The sequence below is a fragment of the Lepisosteus platostomus genome, chromosome 7, assembly GCF_059453375.1.
Source record: "Lepisosteus platostomus isolate fLepPlt1 chromosome 7, fLepPlt1.hap1, whole genome shotgun sequence".
In the NCBI taxonomy this organism is placed as follows: Eukaryota; Metazoa; Chordata; class Actinopteri; order Semionotiformes; family Lepisosteidae; genus Lepisosteus; species Lepisosteus platostomus.
In genome coordinates, this window is record NC_142617.1 from 20,008,306 (window position 1) to 20,030,071 (window position 21,766).

The window sequence follows — 21,766 nt, forward strand, 5'->3', positions numbered from 1 at the left end:
ATGAAGATCCAGGTTAAATCTGTAAGTGAGACTTTATAAGATGTTCACTAATGGTACACTAATTCTGAGCAGAACTACTGAAATGTTATATTCCTTCTTTTAAACTGGAGGGTTAAAGCTAAGTTTAGGTTAACAAGCTTTTCTCAAGAAAGCTTTAATATTTAAGGGGGAACAGAATACATTTCAGAATGCAGTCTCACAAAAGAAAAAAAGCTATTTAGCACTTGTAGTGACCATTCAGAGGTAATTGCTTCTTGCTGTTTAAACCTCAATGAAAGAAGAATCCCATGAAGCCAATAGTTTAGGGATCACACACCCTCAGTTTAAACAGTGCTGAAAGGAGGTTCCAGATTGTCACGACTATCTCTACAATGAAGAATCTTCTGTTCTCTACGCAGCAAGCTGGAGTGTTTTTTCCAGCACTCTTACACATCCGTTCAATATGTTTTTTTATTTGTAAAGCAGTTTAATTCATCTCTATTTTCACAAGTTTTACAGTTTTGGCATTGAGTCACAGTAAAATCCACAGCCATAGAGTTCCGTTGACTCAAGTATCACTAAAAGAACAAAAATGCTCACCATTGCCTCTTTTCAGTCAGTCTCTCTGGGATCTCCAAATCTGCTTCTTTTAACAGTGCAAAGATGTTAAAATACTATATTATAGCTTCCTTTACATTTAGTGAAGCCATCTTGTAACTTAATTTGACTGGTTCAGTTTGTTTCAATGACACACAACCTCCAGGCATGTTCTATGAATATTTTATTATGCATAAATATTGCAAAATATTACAAATCAAGCTTTTCTATGTAAATATACAGTAGCAATGTATCTCAACTTTGGAATAGCAAGCTGTCTCTACTCTCATGTTTTCAGCCTTCTGATGGCTTGTAATGTCTGGGTGCAAGTTGGCATTATCTTCCGCCAATGCTGACCGCAGAGAATATCTTGGAGTTACAGGCTGAGGCATTCATTCCAAATCAAAACATGCCAAGTCAGTGGACAACACGGTACACAAAGTTCATTTGGATTTGTTTTTTTTTTGGTCTGGTCAATCCACAAGCTATACTTAATCTTTAGTGATCGTTCTGAAACACTTGATACAAGCGCACATTGAGCTCTGTAATCCAGGAGTTGGAAGTCTGAATCCAGATCATGTCAGTGCTACTGTGGGGAGGCTTGGGATAAGATAAGAGCTCTCCTTACTGCCAAATACTCACCCCTTTTGGGGTGACTCATGGTAACGTCATGCCAGTAGCATGTAAAAAAATGAAAGGAGGTGGGCAAGTCTGGGGAGTCTGTCTGTACTTCCTTGTTTTCCCTGTGTGAGTATAGGGCTCCTCGCTGTGAGCTGAGATGTAAAGATATAATTGGGGATTCCAAACTGAGGGGATACACAATAAAAAAAATTGAAAATTGCACATCAGGTTATTCCTTCATTATTGTCCTTACAGTAATCAGGGGGCTATTAATCAGAATTGATTAAAACCTGAGGAATGTTGAATTTTGCGTTTTCAATGTTTTGGTATTTGCTCATTTATTTGTTCCTGTAACCCAACAATGACTTTATTCATGTATCTGACTTGGATGGTGTTTCCATGGAAATCTTCCACGGTACTTACATGTGCCAAGGAGGGCTGGTGCCTCTGGGCAGACCAGTGTTTTGGAGCAGCAACATAGCCTTCATTGAACTATCATGAGAGAGAATAGGAGACTGCTGAAACGGTGACTGGCTGGAATCCAAGCTGTTTTTCTCTTTAATGGGATTGGCTATCACAGGTATGACAGCCTTCAGTGACTGGACAGATTTGGGTTCGTCAAGGAAGTGTTCACTCTCCTGTGCCTTTGGGCGTCTCCTGCCACAGAGATAAAGAAAGAGCTTTACATTAAATCTTCTCCTTTGTATATAGTAAGATAGATTAATATTTGAAAAGATCAGTGCAATGAACATGAGAGAGAGACATATTTTAATTAAAGTAGGTAGCTGCGTCAACATGCATAGTCTGCAAAGGAACATGGTTTATCCCATGCTGAAAAAAGAAAGGAAACAACGTTTTGGCTGTGGAGCCTTCATTGGGTGTCACACATTGTGTTTCCTTTCTTCTCTTTTCAACATGGAATAAACCTTTGTTTGTTCCTTTGCAGCCTACGTATGGTAATGCAGCTACAGTACCTACTTGAACTACTTCAGCCTATGTCTGGTGCAACCCACTATGCCTTCCGCTAAATCATTTTCTAGATCTCTTCATCGTTCCTTGCCACCTTCTCTCATCAAATCAGCCTTCTGCATCTTCATAGCAATCTGTTCCAAGACCAGGCTTTCTAACCACCTCCTATTCCTTTACAGATGTCGTCATTACAATATCGTTCCTAAAGGATTTTGCCTGAAATTGAACACTTTTTCCTTTGACTCTGACACCACCTAGAGTAATACTGAGAGACTTCTACAACACTTTTCGCGGAAACTAAAGCTCTCTACCACTTTCTCCCTCAAACAACAGATTACCCTTTCTGATAACAACATCAAAGAAACTAAGGAATTTTTATGGCTAACAGCTAACTAACCTCATTAGATCCCTCAACTCTAAACTCTACCAGTTCCTTATTTCAGAGAAAAAAAATCTCACACCCGTAGAAGGCTCCACTGCTGAAATGTTGTGTTTCCTTTCTTTTCAGCATGGAATAAACCTTTAACGTGTTCCATGATTTAATTAATATTAAGATCACTCACTAATCACTTCGCATTTTATGTTGTAGCTCTTTTTCTGCACCTCACCTCCATTCTACAGATGTTTCCCATGAATCCTTCATGGGGACTTTTTTTCCCCACTCACTCTACAACTGCTTTTCAAGTTTCCTTATTTCTTCCCATGGCTTTTCCTTCTAGTTCAACGCTAATAATAGTCAGATCTTCCTCTCTTTTGTCCTTCGAGTTTATGTAGCTATCAGCTCGCTCTTGCTGGAGGCACTCCTTTTACCTCAGATGCCAAAGATCTTGGAGTTACCCTTGATCCCCATCTTTCAACTAGTTGATTTTTGCCAAAGGCATCAACTATGGAATTTAAAACTCTTGTTTTGTAACTATAAAATGCAGTATTTTTACAAATGAGTTGAGAAGAACTCTAAGACAGGAACATACAGTCTCCTGCTCCAAGGTTAAAGGTTAAAAGGATAATGAAGGAATGATATAGGCAATAGAAGACACTGCAGAAGCTGTTTCTTAGGCAACACCATGCCTACATGTGTGAAGTGTTGTCTTACCATGGACCAGTCCTTCTTATAAGTAGTGATTTTGATTTACTGCATCTTGCTGGATTCTAAGTGCTACTGAAAGGCACTTCAAGTATTAGTCACTTGAAAAAGGCTGAAAAGCTTTGAAAAAATTAGACAAAGGAAACCAACGTTTTCAGCTAACAGTACTTAAAAGTAGTTACAGTAGCTTGCAAATGACATCTGGCTTTCCCATATAACACCGTATAATCACAGTCCCCATTGTAGCAGAACTCACAATTTTATCATTACCTTCTCATCCCCTGTGTCTTTCTGTCTCTCCTCTTCCTTGGCCTGTGCCTGTGTTTCTTCTTCTCCTTTGACCTTGTTGTCACTGTGGCTCAGACTGCCCTGCTCTGGATTGGCCTCACTCAGGCCCTCTGGTGCTCCTTCTGCAGCCTGGGTCTCGACTGCGGAATCCTGCCCAGACCCCTTCACTGTTTCACTTGCTTTCTTCGTGTCCGGGGCCTCCTGGGCAGCATCACAGATCACCTCAGCCTTGTCCAGTGCATCTTTACCTTCAGGGTCCACTTTGTCCTGCGTGTCTTTGGCTGTAGAGCCATCCTGCTCCATCCCCTCTTCAGGGGTCTTGATCTGTCCTACTGTGTCTTTGGGAGGCACATCTTTGGGCTCCTTGGCCACCTCAAACACGTCATCCTCCCCATTCTGCTGTGGGCTCTCCTGGGGAGTTTTGCCCGTGGGCTCCTCTGATGCGGACTTCCTGTGCTGTCGGGAGGGGGGCCTGCGCTTGATAGACACACGCACTCGACCCTGATTGGATAAAAAAAACAGCTAGAAGGAGGCACTATAGTGACTTGTTAATCCTTGACACTTGAACCAATGTTCTGCTATGGCTTCCTATGATTGCACTTTGTTTCACTAATTTGGTTCTGGTTCTGATTAGCAACTACTACTACTAATAGGATTATGAGTACATAAGGACTACGGACAAAGTGAGCATGATCTATAGCTGCTATATCGAGTACAGTAAAACACTACCATTGTGTTGAAATCATATGCTCTATGCAGAGAACTCTTGCATGTACCATATTTCAATATTTTCCATCCACTACTCATAAATATGGATATCATTATTTTTTTTTACCAGATGTGGCTTGGTATGGGTCCTTGTTTTATTTTATTTCTACTGGAATCTGAGGTGGATACTAGTGTTCTTATGAAGTAATAATACTTGTGTACTTGTGTCACCAGTATGCACCTGCAGATCTGCAAGGGGGTGGTCACTCTCACTACGCTCTATCACAGCATGCACTACCCAACTGGCTCTCTAGGGTACATGAGCAGGACCGGGCAGGCTGGAGCTGGTCATGTGATGGGCGATAACCTCAATGACTATACAACAGCAGCTCCTGCGAGGTCCTCTGACAGGAGATCAAGCCAGAAGAATGCTTACACAGGTTCTCCTTCTCTCCATGCAGTACAGGGGTAGCAGAGATAAGCTGATTTGAGATTTGACAGTTGGCAATTCCAAACTACAAAGGTGTCAAATACAAAAATAGCCAAACTCCCAATGAAAAAGCAAGACCAAGTATTTTAATACACAACAGATATCCCTACATCAAAATCTACCAAAGGAAAGACTCAGAATGCAGAAGGCGAGAACAGTGCTGCATTGAACAGTGCTACAGTTCCAGCTGAATAAGTTCAAGAAAGGAGGTTAAGATGATTAGCCATGCATGTAACAAAAGCTGAGTGAAATGCCCTGTAAGACTTTAACAAGATTAACTGCAGCCCTTCTTTATGCAAGTACATATCTCACATACTGTATACAACACACATATTTAAAGGTTTAGTCCAGGGGTATCCAATCCTGGTCCTAAATGGCCAACGTCTTTGCAGGTTGTCATTCCAACTCAGCTCAAAGATCTAAATCAGCTTGTTAAAGGCTCAGTTGGACACATTTAAAAACATTTCCCAGCTCTTCAGGTGTTGGTGTTTTGAAGATTCCAGGATTGGACACAGCTAATTTAACATATGTAGCCATTTGTTTTGTCAAAGCCACATGACTTTATAATATAAGCGATGCTATTAAACGTACACACATACTGTACTGTATGCACACAATGTATGTATACTGAGCGCACATGCACTCTACTCATTGAACAAATTGCAGAGAAATTTATACCACTAGATACTACAAGATCCCATTGCTTTAAATTGTTATTAATTCTGACCTATGTATTTTTATGTGTTGCATATTTGACATTATTTATTACCTGTTGTTGAAGTCATATGAAAATGTGTTCTATTTATTGTGTATACTGATATTTATTGTGCACAACAGTCTCTTGTGTATTTTAATTAGTTAAGTAGCACATGAATCATGGCACTTTGAATACATCTGCTCCTAATGACCTAATCCCACAGATTGTTGACTTAACTGGGACAATTGAACAGCTTCTCTCAGCTCTTCAGGTGCTCCCGCTTTAATTAGACCTTGAAATCCTGCAGACACACAGCCCTCCAGAATCAGGACTTGACACATCCAATGCAGGGGCTGTCAATGACCTACTCGCTAAATTGATGACACAGCACCTCTTGTGCCTGGGATATGGACACTGACCTTAATGTATACTGTAGCACGTCACTAATAAATTTACCAAATAGCATAATAACCGCCTAAATCTCTATAATATTTGGACATATTCAGCGTGCAGAATAATAATGTAGTGCCATGCAGGGCGGGACTACGGCATTGTATATAGTGGGGCGGAAGCTGGGAGACAGCCTCTTCCCTTTGTGCGTGTGTGTGTATTAGTGAATGTGCAGCGCTGTATCCCCGTCCCTATGGGTGTACCTTTCCCCGGTTCGAGTTAATAATAGTGTTGTTCAACCCCATTCCCTGAGTCCCATGCCTGCTCCATTCCTCGCTGAACCCGAATTCGTTACAATAATAATAATAATAATAATAATAATAATAATAATAATAATAGCTTACACTTATATAGTGCTTTTCTGGACACTCCACCACCACCAATGGGGTAATGGGGATCTCCTCCACCACCACCAATGTGCAGCATCCACCTGAATGATGCGACGGTAGCCATAGTGCACCAGAACGCTCACCACACATCAGCTATCAGTGGGGAGGAAAGCAGAGTAATGAAGCCAATTCTTAGATGGGGATTATTAGGAGGCCATGATTGGTAAGGGCCAATGGGAAATTTGGCCAGGACGCCGGGGTTACACCCCTACTCTTTTCGAGAAACGCCCTGGGATTTTTAATGACCACAGAGAGTCAGGACCTCGGTTTTACGCCTCATCCGAAGGACAGCACCTGTTTACAGTATAGTGTCCCCGTCACTATACTGGGGCATAAGGACCCACATGAACCGCAGGGTGAGCGCCCCCTGCTGGCCCCACTAACACCTCTTCCAGCAGCAACCTTAGCTTTCCCAGGAGGTCTCTCACCCAGGTACTGACCTGGCTCACACCTGCTTAGCTTCAGTGGGTTACCAGTTGTGAGTTGCAGAGTGACATGGCTATCTGGCCTGAATGAATGAATAAATGCAAATGCATACAGACCTTTCCTTTTTTATTTATGGTTCTTATATGGATTATCCATCCATTTTCTAACTGCTTTATCCAATATAGGGTTGACAGGTGGAAGGCAGGGATCAGTTTTCCCAAAAGTGAATTAAGCTACTGGTATATTTTTGGACTATGTGAGGAAACTGGAGAACCCAGAGGAAACTCCTGCAAACACGGGGAAAACATCTAAACTCCATACAGACAGCACCCCAGGAACTGAACCCGAGGGCCCCAGCACTGTGAGGCAGCAATGCTGACCACTGCACCAGCTCATGTAGGCTGTTGGGTTACCTGCCCACAACCAGCAGAGTGAAGAATGAAATGAGGAGAAAATTACCTTTTCGCCTTTTAAGGAAAAGTGCAAAGATCCACACAATGTAATGCTTATTTACTGTAAAATGGTTCATTGCTTGACGTGGCAGCCCTAGTTAAGAGAAAGGGAACTCAAAAAATGTCACTACACAGGCTGTTTTGATATGGGTTAGATATTCAATATACTGCAAGGACAAAAGTCAAGTCCAGAATAAAAATATAAAACTGCATTATTTTCTCTCTCAATACAAGTCTCAGAATGGAATGGGTTGTGTTCAATGAGAGAGTGTGGTAGGGTGCTTTACTGTACATAATTGAAGTATATTATGAATGAGCATTTGTAAAGCCCCTGAGTAACTTAAATCACTTGTTTCCTAGTTTCTTTAGGGCTCACCACTGAACAATGACTAAGGCTTGTGCTACATTAAGGCAGTAGAGAATAAGGAATATTTAAATACCAATATATGATGATATAATTTCACAAGCAGTCCTTTTTGTATTTAATATATAAGAATACAATAAATCATATTCCTCCTGTTTAGCTCTGCAGTCTTTTACTGTAAGTGTTTTGTTTATGCAATTTATTGTAGTAAAAGTAAATGTGTAGATGAGTTCTGATCCTTTTAATACTAGGCTTTTTCTACACTTTGATATTCCTGGCATTTTTAAAGTAATAACGTCTGTGGAATGATGTTGGATCTTTTTAGTAAGAATCCACCAAGGCAGAAACTTTAAGGTAGTCTGATTAACCAGGGAAACTTCTCTAACTGTTCTATTGATATACTGTAGAACTTTTCAGGGCCCACAGCCTTTAACATTATGCCACTAAAATGCCCCTTTCACCTTCTACAGTTTAAGCAGTCGTGAAACTTGTTGCATTCAAAATGAAACTATCCATCCATTATGAGAAGTCTGTCCATTCTAGATATGGGTAACTGCGACTAGAAACTTTTGCTAGAAGCATGGCTTGCAAGACAAAGCTTAATGCCATCCTTAGCAGAGTGCACACACCCACACTGACCATTTAGAGATTGCAATTAACTTAGCCAGCACATCTTTGTAACTTGGGTGGAAGCTGGAAACTTTTTTCTAATACATAGTATATGACCTAATTCTCTGACACATACTGTACTTTGTACAGTATTAATGCCCTGCAGAATTCTCTGGCCTGAACTACCAGATCTGAATGCATTTATATCAACTCAGCTTTTTGCTTGGAAGCATCCTGAAATGAAGCTGCAATGACAAGGCTCTGTTCTGACAGATACAAAAGGACGCCCACTGAGCACTGCAATCGTCCCGCACTGACACAGGCCCTCTGCCTCTCAGACGTTACCTTGCTGATGCTAGGTAGCACAGTCCCCTCCACGGGCTTCTCGAAGCTAACAGGAACTTCGTCTTCAGAGGAGCGAGAGCGGACGGTGGGGCTGTGGGGCGTGGAAGGGGGGCTGGTGAAGGGCGAGGGCTGCAGTTTGATCCCAGGGCTCTTGGGGGAGGGCAGCAGGGCAGTGGGTGACAGTGCAAGGTTGGCCTGAAAAGAGACCAGATTCGGGGAGATTCAGTCATGGCTTTAAGGAGGAACAAAAAAGCAGGCATTAGCGCTACTAGACATAAAGCAATTACTGTAGAATGGTAAACTACTAAGATGAAATTTAAAAAGAGGAGATTACAACGATCATTCAGGAGGGCAGCTATCCTAAACCATTATCATTTACTGATGTCAAGTTAAAAACCCCCTGCAAATGCTATACATAAACTCCTTTTTTGTTTCATATCGTCTCTTGCATCCCTCCTCTACCAATCGCCACCCTTCCAGCTGCCCCTTTGTCAACTTCTCACTCTTCATTTTCAAAAGCAAAACCTGAAAGGTAACTAGACATCCCTCAATAGAGACAGCACAGCAAGGGGGTCCCAGACTCTTGTCCTGTGGCCAGGAGGTTGGTCCCCAGCCAAGAGTGTTAAGCCACATTTACTATGACTAAAACACTCAAACATAATCAATACACTTACTGTATATTCTTAGAAATCCACATTAAAATAAATTAGTTATGTAACACTGGGAACATAAAACAGTTTTATGTTCACAGTATCAGTTTTATGCAGTAAAAATTAAAGGTCTTCATTAGATCATTTGCATCAAAGGTGAGAACAAAATTTAGAATTTAACACATTTGAAGACTGTTAGTTAGGCAGGGTATTCTGTTTGAGGTCCACTTTTAAAGAAAGAGGATGGATAATAAAACAATATAAAATTGGCAGGTGAGGAAGCAAAATGAGCCATATTGCTCAGATACAGTATGTGGCATAATAAACGTAATTGGTTAGATGTGAGGAGATGAACACAGCTCATAAAAAAAACTTCATTCAGAATTATTGCTGCAGGTAGCAGCAGGGCTGTTAATTGGGATGCATTTCAGCTTACCAAGAGCTAAGCCAGTCCTTAAGATGGTCCAATTCTTATATAGAATTACAGGCTTTGTAACTGATAAAAAATATTGATACACTGAAGGAGCTATAAATGTAAAAGTAATTGTCAATATCTTTAAGTATAACTCATTTTCTATAGCCACCTGACAGAACCACATACATACTGCTAACAAATTTACACGTAGACCAAAAATAGTGCTATTCTTTGCAGAGGCATACAGAACATTGTTAAATAAACTGAAATTGTGAATGTGCACAACCCTGGGCATTCACTGAAAATCTCAATAGACTCGGGTCATACCTGCACAGGAGAAAAGAAGAAAAGAGACAAACGGCAGCCCTTTTGGCCCATACTGGGGAGATTCCACAACTTGCAACTTTTCCAGCTCAGCTCCCAGCCCATCTGACAGGCAGTGAGTTTGGTAGCAGCTGACACACAGTAATCCAATTAACCCGAGCTGCTTTGAACGGAATCTGAAAGGGACTAAAGTGCTGCATCTAGTGCCATAACACTAGATGGCAGTCTTACCTAAGAAAATAAGCTGGAATTCATTTCTCCTTAGTCTTCTACTTGTTTAAATTGCGCTTTCTTGTTGAAAGTTGCAAATTGTTTTCCTCTGAACAAATCAAACAGCATGAAAAGTCAGATCCTATCTATAGGATAAACATTTCATAAAACGGAAGAGGGCTGAGCAGTTGATTTACACTCGAAGGAATTACACAGAGGAAACCAGAGCACAGGTGACAATCTCATGTTAACTTCTCTAGGGGAAGAAGAACAGAAGCCAGTGTAGGCCACACTTTAACAAAAGGCACACTTTTGAGTCACGATCAACTGTAAATTTTATTTAATTGTTTAGAAGGTGCAAGTTGGTGACATTTGAAATCTTAGTTTTTGTTTTTTTTTATTGGTGGAGTGGACTCCCTTCCCTTTTAGAAGATCTACATTTTATCATAAAAAAGATGCATTGAAGAGCTTGTGTATAATCTGAAGACATTCTATGAAGACTCACTTTTGTTAAAGTTTATTTAAAGAACTTATAGTTTGTTCATAACAGAAATGCACAAGAAATTAATCTTCACAAATTGCATGCTACGGATCACCATGAAAAGCATGACTCACATCTAAATCCCAGGCCCTCTTCATGATCTCAGAAGAAAACACCAATGATCTGATAGAATTATATACATCACATTTAATTTCTTTAAGAGAGATGGTCGTAAGCAACAGCACCTCATTCACAGTAACCTGCTGCTCCTAAATTGGGACTGAATAAAACACAACTGAAGATATTTAAAGAGGTCTGAGCTGACATTTTTTTTTAAACAACAGTTTGCTTTTGAAATCCGTCCAAACATCAAAGAACTATTACACAATTCACTTGCCTGGTCAGTATTTGGCTTGATCCATTGTATCTATCTTAAGCTAAACAAATCTCATTTTGAGGTCAAGACAACCACCCCTTACTACAGAAACAGTCAACAATAATATTTATTGAGGAGAAATTATCAAAGTACAGGTTCATGAAGACTTCTCTATAGGCGCTGAGGCTCTGTCATAAAAATAAAGTATTCCTTAAATGCAGCCAAAGAATGAAACCACAACACAAAATAATAATGGTATCCACCATTGTTTGGGATTGTTCTGTTTCTTTTCAGAACAATTGCCTTGCTGAAGGGAGACTAAATCCCTTAAAATACATAGGCACCAGTTTTGTACAAATATAAGCCATTTTCCCCCTTCTCCACCAACACATATCCACCTGTTTCACCATCTTGTTCTAAGTATGAGCATCACCCATTCATTTCATTATCATGTGAACTTAGGGACCACCACAACTAACTCTAATGGTTGAGATATCATGGTACAAAAAAAAGTGAGATATTCAAAACAAGGAATTATATTAAGACAATACAACTTGCCAGTAAGACCTGGTTTACAATCACTTCATAGAGCAGTGACAAGGTGAACTCCTGGACTTTTACGTAATGAGTTAACATCCGATACAAGTTAAAGGAACTGGATCTCTTTTACCTTGAAAGGAAGTGACTACATGGGAACTTAAATGGTTTAACAAAAAAATCTAAGAGGAGTTTATGAAGTCAAACCAGAGAAGTACAGTACATTGGGGTCAATTGTGAAACAAGATCCCGAAGTCACCAGTGGAAAGTGTGATGATGTTGATGTGAATTTTGAAAACTGAAAACTGGAGGCATTTCTTCAGATCAAGCCTTGCGGGTTTATAACAAACAAACTGTTGAAGAAATCACTGGGATCGTTCAAGAACAGAATGTATGAGAACAACACAAAAACATAATGGTCCTGAATGAATGGCCTGCTTTTCTTTTTTACCTTTTGCATGGCCTTACATTTCAGTCTTTGCCTAAAATGTCAAAGTCATTTTTACTGAGGATCTCTCCCTTCCCTTTTGCATTTTTTCCAATGCTAAAGCTGGTGCCACGTTTAATTAGACTTTTTCACCTGATAAATAATAAAGACTGCATCTCCATAAAGTTCCAGTTTGATTTATTCAAACAAATGTAAGGTTACCTACCCAAGGTGGTGATATAAAACATGTAACACTGCATTAATCACCTTAACTGGCTGTAAATGGGGTTTCATTGAGAATACTGCAGAGCAGTTAAAATGAGCATTAAGAAGGCAAAGCACTTATAAGACACTGTGCTTTGGGACCTACCTGAAGCTTTTCAATGAGTGGAGAGTTCTTGGGCTTCACCTTGGCAGGGTGTGCTTTCTGTGCGAGAAGAAAAAGTGTGAAACTAAGCCAAGCTGTACCACACAGTGCAGGGTTACCATGAGATGGAACAGGTTTGCTTCATTAATTAATTATCTGAATTAATTGAAGATTAATTTCTTGTGCATTTCTGTTATAAACAAACTATAAGAACAAACTATAAGCTTCATGGCTCTTGTAGGGATCCTTTCATATGCATCTAATGTACTGTAGTTCTTTAGAGGTCTCCTGACAAAAGTATGTTAATACACTGTACCACCCCCTCCATGTGCAACAGGCTATAGGATTTAACAGGGTGGCTCTAGGGATCTAATCACATAAAAAATACAAATGGCAATAGTGGACAGTGCAGGAGGCTTTACTACCCAACTTCTAAAGACCTAACACCCACAAAACTCAATCTATCTGAGACAATCTGTCCATGATGCTACTGCCACCAACTTAAAAGAAAGCCTATTAGATACTGTAGCCCAACCATTCCACTAATAAATCCCATGTGAGAATGTAAAATTAACCACCAGCAATAATCTAATTTATTAAACAATTACTACCTGGTGTGTCTATTAAGAGGTAATATCAGTAACTTCCAAGACTCATCTGCCACACCGTGGTGCTATCTGAAGTACTAAGAACATTTTGGAAGAAGCATCACTGTATTATTTTCAGTGTGCAAACTGGGATTCTCACCTTATAATAGTTCTTGAAATAGAAAATGTCATATTCATAGGCATGGAAAAGGAGGCAGAAGGACCCCCTTCAGAACCAGGCCCAGGACAGTCAGAATTCCCTAATGGCCTCATGCTTGAATGTTACCTGTTTTGTTGTTTTCTCACTTTTTCCTTCCCTTGGTAGTTTAAAAATGTTTCTTCATTTTTACCAAAGGTCAGGGTCTGTCTCACACCGCAGTTTCGCATATTTAAGTACATTCTGTGGGTAATAGATTATTGTACAGTACTGCAGTACTTTTGCTGAACTTTTCCTGAAGAAAAACACAATACCTTTCTTGTCTGCAAAAGAAGTGACGTCTTGAAGCTACAGTAAACACAGCATCAGCAGGCACAACTCAGATTCTGTGGCCTAAAAGTCTAATTTGGTATGTTTTGGTTCTTGGGGCTGATTTCACTGGTGAACCACAGAACACATTCCTTTCTACAGAGCCCTAGCCTTACCTCCTCCTCGCCGTGCCCTGGTTCCTTTTTCAAAGAAAGGTTGTTGCCATGGAGAGGCAGAGAGCAGGGGGGTCTCCTACGGCCTGGCTTGGTCTGCAATTAAACAAATCAGTGCAATCAATACTGCTGCTGAGGGCTACACATACAGATGGTTGCAGAAAGTGCACAAAAGGAAAAATGAAGTCAGTGTGAGGGGTGCTGAATTTCCTGAAATTCAAGAGAGCATTAAAGTTTCTTATAACTCTGCCTGTCTGCTTTCAGAACAAAACAGAAAACCATCATCAATGAAGCAGCACATTAAAAGCTTGACTCATTTTGGACAAAGTGATGAACTGGAGAAAGAGATTCTAAAGAAAATAATTAAAAAGCAGGTGGTTACGACTGTTATTCACTTCCTACTCTGCATTTCCTGTTTCTGCATTCAGCTGACCTTTGTGAAGCTGACTGGTTTGTTTCTCAGAGGCTTTAATATCTGTGGCACATGTGAGTATCGTCTAGACAAGAGCTCTGATGAGAGCAATATGTTATCAAAGGATGGCTTTGTGCCATCTGCACTTCCCTATACTTAATTAAATTCCTTATATGTAATTTCCCACTTGTTCTGTATTTTGTTAAGTGTGTTCCATCCGATTGTCTTATTGAAGTCTGATTACAGAATAATTATTAGTGTAACAGCAGGGTTCAGGTGTTGAGTAGAATTTGTACAGTATATGATATATTTTCAACTCACCAATTCTAAGTCATAATGATAGCAGTGGGAACTAGAGTATTTGTCTAGAATATTATGCTAAGAGCCTGTGATAGGTTCGTAACTTGACATGATCTTTAGTTCAAAGTATTGCTGGAACTTGCCACCTCAAAGTACCAGAATATATTCCAGGTTGTGTAGAATTAAGTGACCAGTTTAAAACTAATGATAGATTCTTCATTTTAGGTTAGGTTGTTGCTGTTATTCATTGATACATCTGGGTAGCCTAGAACAACTGAAGTTAAATATTACACTCAAAGACACAGCAGAGGTATCTGCATTGGGCTTAATGATACCACGGTCAACAACTATTGCACTGTTTTTGACATAAGCAATGTTACTAGCTAGCAGCCAGCAGCCATATCAACTCATAACTGGCAACCTACTAAAGCTAAGCAGATGTGAGCCTGGTCAGTACCTGGATGAGAGTCCTCCTGGGAAAAACTAAGGTTGCTGCTGGAAGAGGTGTTAGTGGGGCCAGCAGGGGGCGCTCACCCTGTGGTCCATGTGGGTCTTAATGCCCCAGTATAGTGACGGGGAGACTATACTGTAAACAGGTGCCGTCCTTCGGATGCGACATAAAACCGAGGTCCTGACCCTCTGCGGTCATTAAAAATCCCAGGGCGTTTCTCGAAAAGAGTAAGGGTGTAACCCCGGTGACCTGGCCAAATTTCCCATTGGCCCTTACCAATCATGGCCTCCTAATAATCCCCATCTGTGAATTGGCTTAATTACTCTGCTCTCTTCCCCACTAATAGCTGATGTGGGGTGAGCGTTCTGGCACAGTATGGCTGCTGTTGCATTATCCAGGTGGATGCTGCACATTGGTGGTGGTTGAGGGGAGTCCCCATTACCTGTAAAGCACTTTGAGTGGAGTGTCCAGAAAAGTGCTATATAAGTGTAAGCAATTATTAATTGCTATTAATTATATTTTGTTTGGAATATTTTAGATTTTCTTTATTTCTCTGTTTTTTACAATTCTGTACCCCGCTTCACCATGAATCTCTATAAAAACAGAAAGTACCTGGAGTGAATAGTTTGGTTAAAAAAAGATATTAGTGCACTGAAAAAAGACTTTTAGAGAACCTACTGATATAATCCTTCCTTTTTACTTATATACCCCTTCGCAAAGGTCATCCATTTCACATTTAAGACATTATTGGTGTTTATTTTATCACCCGTCTCTAAGCTACACTTTGAGCACCGTGTGCCTGAGATGTCGTCATTCCTAGGCAAGGAGGAAGCAGCCTGCCTCTACCCTCACTGAATAGAGTCAATGAAGCAAGACAAGGCTGGGTAGGAAGGGGCAAATTCAAAACGCACAGCATGACTGATTGGGCCGCCATAAAAAGAGAACGCATTCCCCTGTCTGAAAAAGTTTTTGCTTGAGTTCCATCCACTTAAACATTTTCAGGTGAAATGTGAAAAAGCGAAATGTGGAAGCAAAAAACATTTAAAAACCTCACCCCTTGAATTCCTGCAGGAGGGGGCAAGACCTGACCCTTGAATTTTCCTGCCAGCTCTGCCACTGATGTCTTGACCGGTTTGTCTTCCACCGCCTCCATAGCACTCGCTGACCGGTCCTGCAAAACCAGACACATGACTGGGATTAGAGCAGCCCAGCTTTAGAATAGCGGCAGGTGCAATTTCTCCTATATGTGGACAGTTAGGCTGAAGTGCATCACAGGTCTGAGTAGTGATGCAGTCAGAGAGTACAACCTGTGCTGGTGTGCACATCTGGCTGAAGACACGCTATGTCCACAGCCTTGGAAACTACAATGTTTTTAAATGAAAATAAATAAAGGGAGGGCTGGTGTATACTAGGAATTTGCATGTGAGGCCTTTTTGAAAGCTCATTTTCCTAAAACCTGTATTAAACCATCCGTAGATTGTTTTTCACCCTCATCTGTAATTTTGTGTCTCATCTATTGAGTGAAAAGACATGACCCCAACAAGGATTTAACAATGTCTTAGAAATTTAACAGAGAAGCTACAGTCCTTCAAAAAAATTAAAAGATCAATGAACAATAACAACCAAAACAACAGAACCCGAACTATTAATTAAGCTCATTAAATGCTACAAGGGAGCCAAACAACAGATGTTTGGTTTCATGTCTGTATTAACTTTAAATACCAAATCCTCAAGGTTTACAGAATTGGGAAACCTTAAGGAAGACTACAGAAAGATAAGCCTGACTCACTGGCAACAACTGTCTTTCAATTAGGAAATGTATTATTTGGTTACAATGCAGCAACCTCCTTGTGTATTTGACATCTGACACCAGGAAATGTGATGCCTGCAAATGGAGGTTGTAAAGGTCATGTGTTTCACATACAATATATATTTAATACATAAACTGAATGTAGAGTTGAGAATCTGTCTTGTTACACTTTACTCCTTTATGGTTTGGCACTAACTACTGAATAACTGCAGCTGGAGTCTCTGAAGTGACCCAAGAAAAACAATTCACTGGCCTGTACTATTTCACAAACAGTGTTCAGGGCAGCATACACAATAGAGTTTTGCTTTCCTCAGAGATACCCATGTGGGTGATCTTCTAAGCATGGAGATGTGGTGTACGTGCTTGAAAAGTGTGTCTCAGTTGAGATAGTACTATTTCTCCGAGCCTGAAGAGCTATGACCCGTAGGCAGGGAGCTGTAATGGCTTCTCCTCTTGTGTGGGACAGTGCAATCATGTTTACTTTCTTACAGCTTACTTTCTGACTTCTATTAAACTCATTAACAACCAATTTGAAATTCACAAAACTTTGACCTGCACTTGTATTTTTTTACAGAAAAGTTGATCACATGTAATGTATGAAAATACACAAACAGGTTTTTTACCTAGAGGACTGTGGGAGTATGGAAGAAGTTACCCAGCAATATCATACCTTAGCTTCTTTCAAGAAATGGCTGGGTGAGATTCTGTGATCAATTATCTACAGTACAAACTACCAAATGAGATGGACTGAATGGCCTCCTCTTGTTTGTAACTATTTTTATAAGCTACTGTATGCTCCTAGTGGACCCCTGTCTTTTCAATTTTTTATTTCCAACTTAACTCTTGATGGGGCTAATTGATCTCCTGTTGCTTATTAAGACCTTTACTCAGCAATGATGAAGTCAGAGGGGGCTAGTGATTACTGTTAATACCAGATTCACACCTGCCCTCTTTCAGGTATGTGGAATTATACATAATGGGGAGTGTTGGAAACAGTGTCAGTCATGCCCGTGTGTGTTCGTCACAAACCAATTAGCAAGTATGACAGAGATAATGGTACAAACACTTCATTCGCAAGCTGAGGAGAGACTGGACAGAGTTCTGTTTTCTACATTTCTACATAGCGATACATGTTCAGCAAAGTATTTATGAAACCAGAGACTAAAAATGTAGAAAACAGTCATCACAGTCCAATTAATAAGTTCGATTAAAGGGATCGATCAGCTTCAGTGAAGAGCTTCAGCTTCAGGAAAAAAACCCAGAAGACACAGGGATTTGCCGGGACCAGGGAAAGAAACCACTGGTTCCAAGCATAAATGTGAAGTTCTCCTAATACACTAATACTGCTTGTTGTGATTTACTATGATGTTCTTGGCCCTTCAGACAGATTTTGTTGAGCCAAGCCCAACCACAAACAATGACAACACTTGCCAAACAACTGCACAATCACTGGGCTTATCACATGGCCCGCCAACTTACTCATTATATTTCTCAGACGTTTCATTGATATTTTTTAAACAAATCCACATTTGAGATCAATTTAGATCATAACATGTTCAAACAGAACGAAAATGAGCCACCGATCTTTAATGTTTTCACTCCAAATTTCTTTAAAGAAGAAGTCCTCTGTTTAAGTGTTCAAAATTGATGCTCGCATGTGACCAATGTCTGAGCTAATCTGATGTCTGCATCATACTCAGTTCCTGCAATTTGGATTGGCTGGTAGCCTGTTATTCCAACAGTTCCAACAGAAAGCTACTGTACAAGCCAAGCCGATTAAACTGCAGGACATTTCCTAAATAAAGTCATGCTGTTGGCTGTTTGGTGTAGATGTGGGTGCTGTTGGTGATGGTTCATTTCCCACACTCCCTCACTATCTCCATTCTTACTGTTGGACTTTCCATTCAGGAAATTCTCATCCTGAAACTAAAAGGCAGATGTGGTCAGCAGGATGACCACAGAATTCTGCGGTTCAGGGAATACATTAGAATATGTCGACAAAGACAGTACTTTTCTTCACAAGGCTGTTGGTACAAAATACAGCATTTCTAAGTAACAACACACAACATTTTGTGTACAAGAAAAACTTTAATTTAGGGAGACATTTCAAAATGGTTCCTATGTGTACTATTCTAGCAGAAAACTGAAACATATACCATTTTCAATGCTTACATAAAACTCCCAATGCAGTCTTTTTTAGGAAACCCTGTAGACATAAGTGGGAGGAAAGCTTAAGGTCCTGTAATACCAAAATAGTGTGTGTCTTTTATCATGTGTGCTTTTAGGAAACTTATGCCAACATGCAACATTCATAATAAGTCTAGCAGTGAGGCACAATAGTGTATTTTTAATGAAAAGCCAAAGTTATCTGCAAAGGCGTCTGCCATTGTCTGCTTCCAGATGTACATTGTTTCTAACTTTATCCACGGCTTTTCTTAAAGAAAGCTTATTTCCTTTTCAGCAGGAAAATGTGAAACCCATTACGCACTGGAGCTGAAAGCTTTGAAAAAAAAAAAAGAGAACGCTGAAATGGCCCTGGGAGAGAGGACAGCCACCAGAGACACTAAAACACCAACAGAAGGCCTTACCTCTTTCCTTTAGACAGGAAAGACCAGTACGCTGTCAGCATGCAGCATCGCTTTGAGGCTGGTGACATCAGCAACCTGTTCTCACCCCCATTATCTTATCAGCCCTCCACTGTGCTATGGCCACAAAAACACTGATACTGCATGGGGCTGGTTCCCTGATGGTTCACAGATAAGGAGTTGTTTTTATTGGGCTCCCATTATTTCTGTTAATTGCCCTATAGGCACTCACTTGTGCTTTTTTAGCTGATCTCATTCCGACACCCATGTGCAAGCCTGTTGTCTCTTGGCCACTGCTGCGACGTTTCAGAATGAAATTCCCATCCCACCCCTTTCCTCTGTTTTTCTTCGCTGATAATTATAACCCCCTAATGGCCTCAGGCCCTTTGCCACAATTGTTTAACTCTTTCCTGCCTGAGAAAGTGACAAAGCAGAGAAAAACAACTACAAACATGAATCTGTAGGGACACAAGTAATAATAATAATAATAATTGCTTACACTTATATAGCGCTTTTCTGGACACTCCACTCAAAGCGCTTTACAGGTAATGGGGACTCCCCTCCACCACCACCAATGTGCAATGTGTTCATTTGTTGCCAGTAGCTTTTTGATCAGAGGACCAAATGCAGCTGTTTCTTCAAGGATTTTCTTGTCAGACAGCAGGACTGTTTACTAATATCTTGTTTATATCTTATTGTATATACAGAGGGTGGTGCAGGGGTTAGCATTGCTGCCTTGCAGTGCTGGGGTTCTGTGTTCATTTCTGGACCTGAGTGCTATTTGCATAGAGTTTGTATGTTGTCCCTGTGTTTTGCGTGGGTTTCCACTGGGTGCTTCAGCTTGCTCCATCAATCGAAGGACAAACTGGTAGGTTAATTAGCTTCCATGGAAAAATGGCCCTGGTTTGTGTCTGAGTCTGTCTACCCTGCGATGGACTGGGGTACCCATGCCTTGCAACCATTGCTGGGACAGGCTCTGGCTTCCCTCTGACACTGAATTAGAAGAAACAGTTATCAAATGGAGGTAAGAAAGGAAAATATACAGCTTAAGACAAGGGGGATACTCACAGCTAACATTTTAATCAGATATTTTATAGCACTGGATATATTCAATTAAGCATCTTAGAGTCAGGAACCATGTCTGGGGAGAGATTAAGGTTATTATACTTACAGAATGTTAACATTTTTAGAACATGTGAAGTACCTGGAAGTGCTGTATAAATTATATGCACATTATGTAGAGTACAGCTTTCCAGTATCAGACAGCATGTACAGAACACCTCCTCTGTCCTGAACACTGTAGGTAAAAGTACAAAATCCCCTGAGACTCTGCAGCAGGTAGGCAGAGTTGGATAAACTGGGCCAAGGTCTGGGCCCATGGACTGACCCATTTCAGGACACAGCTCCAAACTAACTCCTGGGGAGAAAACAGTACAACACTAAGACACATGATCATCAATGTTATAGAATATGAACAGTATACTATGAATTAAAAGCACAGTTAACAACTGACACAGCAGAAAGCATAAAAACAAATCTGAGTAAAAAAAAACCTAGGCTCTGGAATTACATAAAACAGATCTATTTTAGTTCAACAAAATTCACAAATACTATATAAACAGTGGAAAAGGCTGCTGTAAACCCAGTAAGTGCTGCTCTATTTTAAGGTGTAGTAGCCTGAGAAAAAGAACTGTAGCCTTCAGGCAACCCAAAACATGTGGTCAGAACTAATTGAAGGACATCTAAGGGGGAATCACTACAAATGATTAAAAAACCCTCTTCTTGGAATTATAAATGTATAAACCTTTGCGTTTCAATTTGAAGTAAACCCAAAAAAACAGTAAAAAAAATATTATGGGATATTTGTTTTTCTCAGAAAAATTCCTCAGCCCCTCATCCTGGATGTATCCCTCTCACAACTCTACAGCTGGTTTTAACTGTCAGTCTGCGGCTGACATAGTACAGGGGTCTTTACTCCTGCCTCAGCTGCTACAGTTTCCCACACATGCGCGTACAATCACACACACGTGGCCTTTCTATTTCTGGAAAGTAACACTACTAGAGGGCCAATGCACCAATATAAACACAGACCTACACTTCAAGGACAGAGAAGACAAAAATGTCAATGTAAAATGTAAGCTTCGAAGACACCCTGTTAGATATAGAATGCTTAACAGAATTGCAGGTTATTTTTTTCTCAGTGTGATTCTAATTTTAATGTCCATCACATGGACATACATGTTATTTTCTGTGTATTTTATGCTAAGCATAATACATTTGTATTGGCTTTCCTTCACATTTGTGCTTTTACTGTAACACCAAAACATCTAGGCATCATCAGAAAATCCTGGTGAGGGCTGCAGCTACTCAGAGGACAATTTAGAAACAGCAATTAACCTAGCCACCCTGTCTTTGTGCGGTGAGAAGAAACCAAAACACCCGTAGAAACCCATACAAATACACAAGAGCAACAAACAAACTCCACACAGAAGGCACACTGGTCTGGGTTCAAACTAAGACACTAGCCTTAATGCCAATATGCTGCCCCATCATCAAAACATCCAGCTGAAAAAAGGTTTTGCTAACAAAAGGACTCACCACATTTGTTATGAGCTCCCAATTTTTTTACAAAGCACAGCAAACCTCTTTTCATCTGTATGTCATGACACAGAGGAAGCAATAATTCTACACAATTTTGATAGTATTCACAATCCTGAAAGATACTGT

General features: G+C 40.3%; 1 protein-coding gene across 2 annotated transcripts in view; it reads right to left on the bottom strand.

Annotated features, from left to right (window-relative positions):
* Nucleotides 1–747: 747 nt before the first annotated feature.
* LOC148658450 (capZ-interacting protein) overlaps nt 748–21,766 on the bottom strand; it is a 34,682-nt gene continuing 13,663 nt past the window's right edge. Inside the window, exons 2-7 of one of the 2 annotated variants that reach the window (XM_088639642.1) lie at nt 15,699–15,815; nt 13,485–13,577; nt 12,259–12,315; nt 8,469–8,663; nt 3,521–4,039; nt 748–1,854 (exon numbers count right to left, since the gene is read on the bottom strand). In XM_088639642.1, the coding sequence (XP_088495768.1) occupies nt 1,828–1,854; nt 3,521–4,039; nt 8,469–8,663; nt 12,259–12,315; nt 13,485–13,577; nt 15,699–15,815 (1,008 nt within the window). In that variant the 3' untranslated portion in view covers nt 748–1,827. The remainder of the gene's footprint in view (nt 1,855–3,520; nt 4,040–8,468; nt 8,664–12,258; nt 12,316–13,484; nt 13,578–15,698; nt 15,816–21,766) is intronic. The other variant, XM_088639643.1, reaches the window with a different exon arrangement.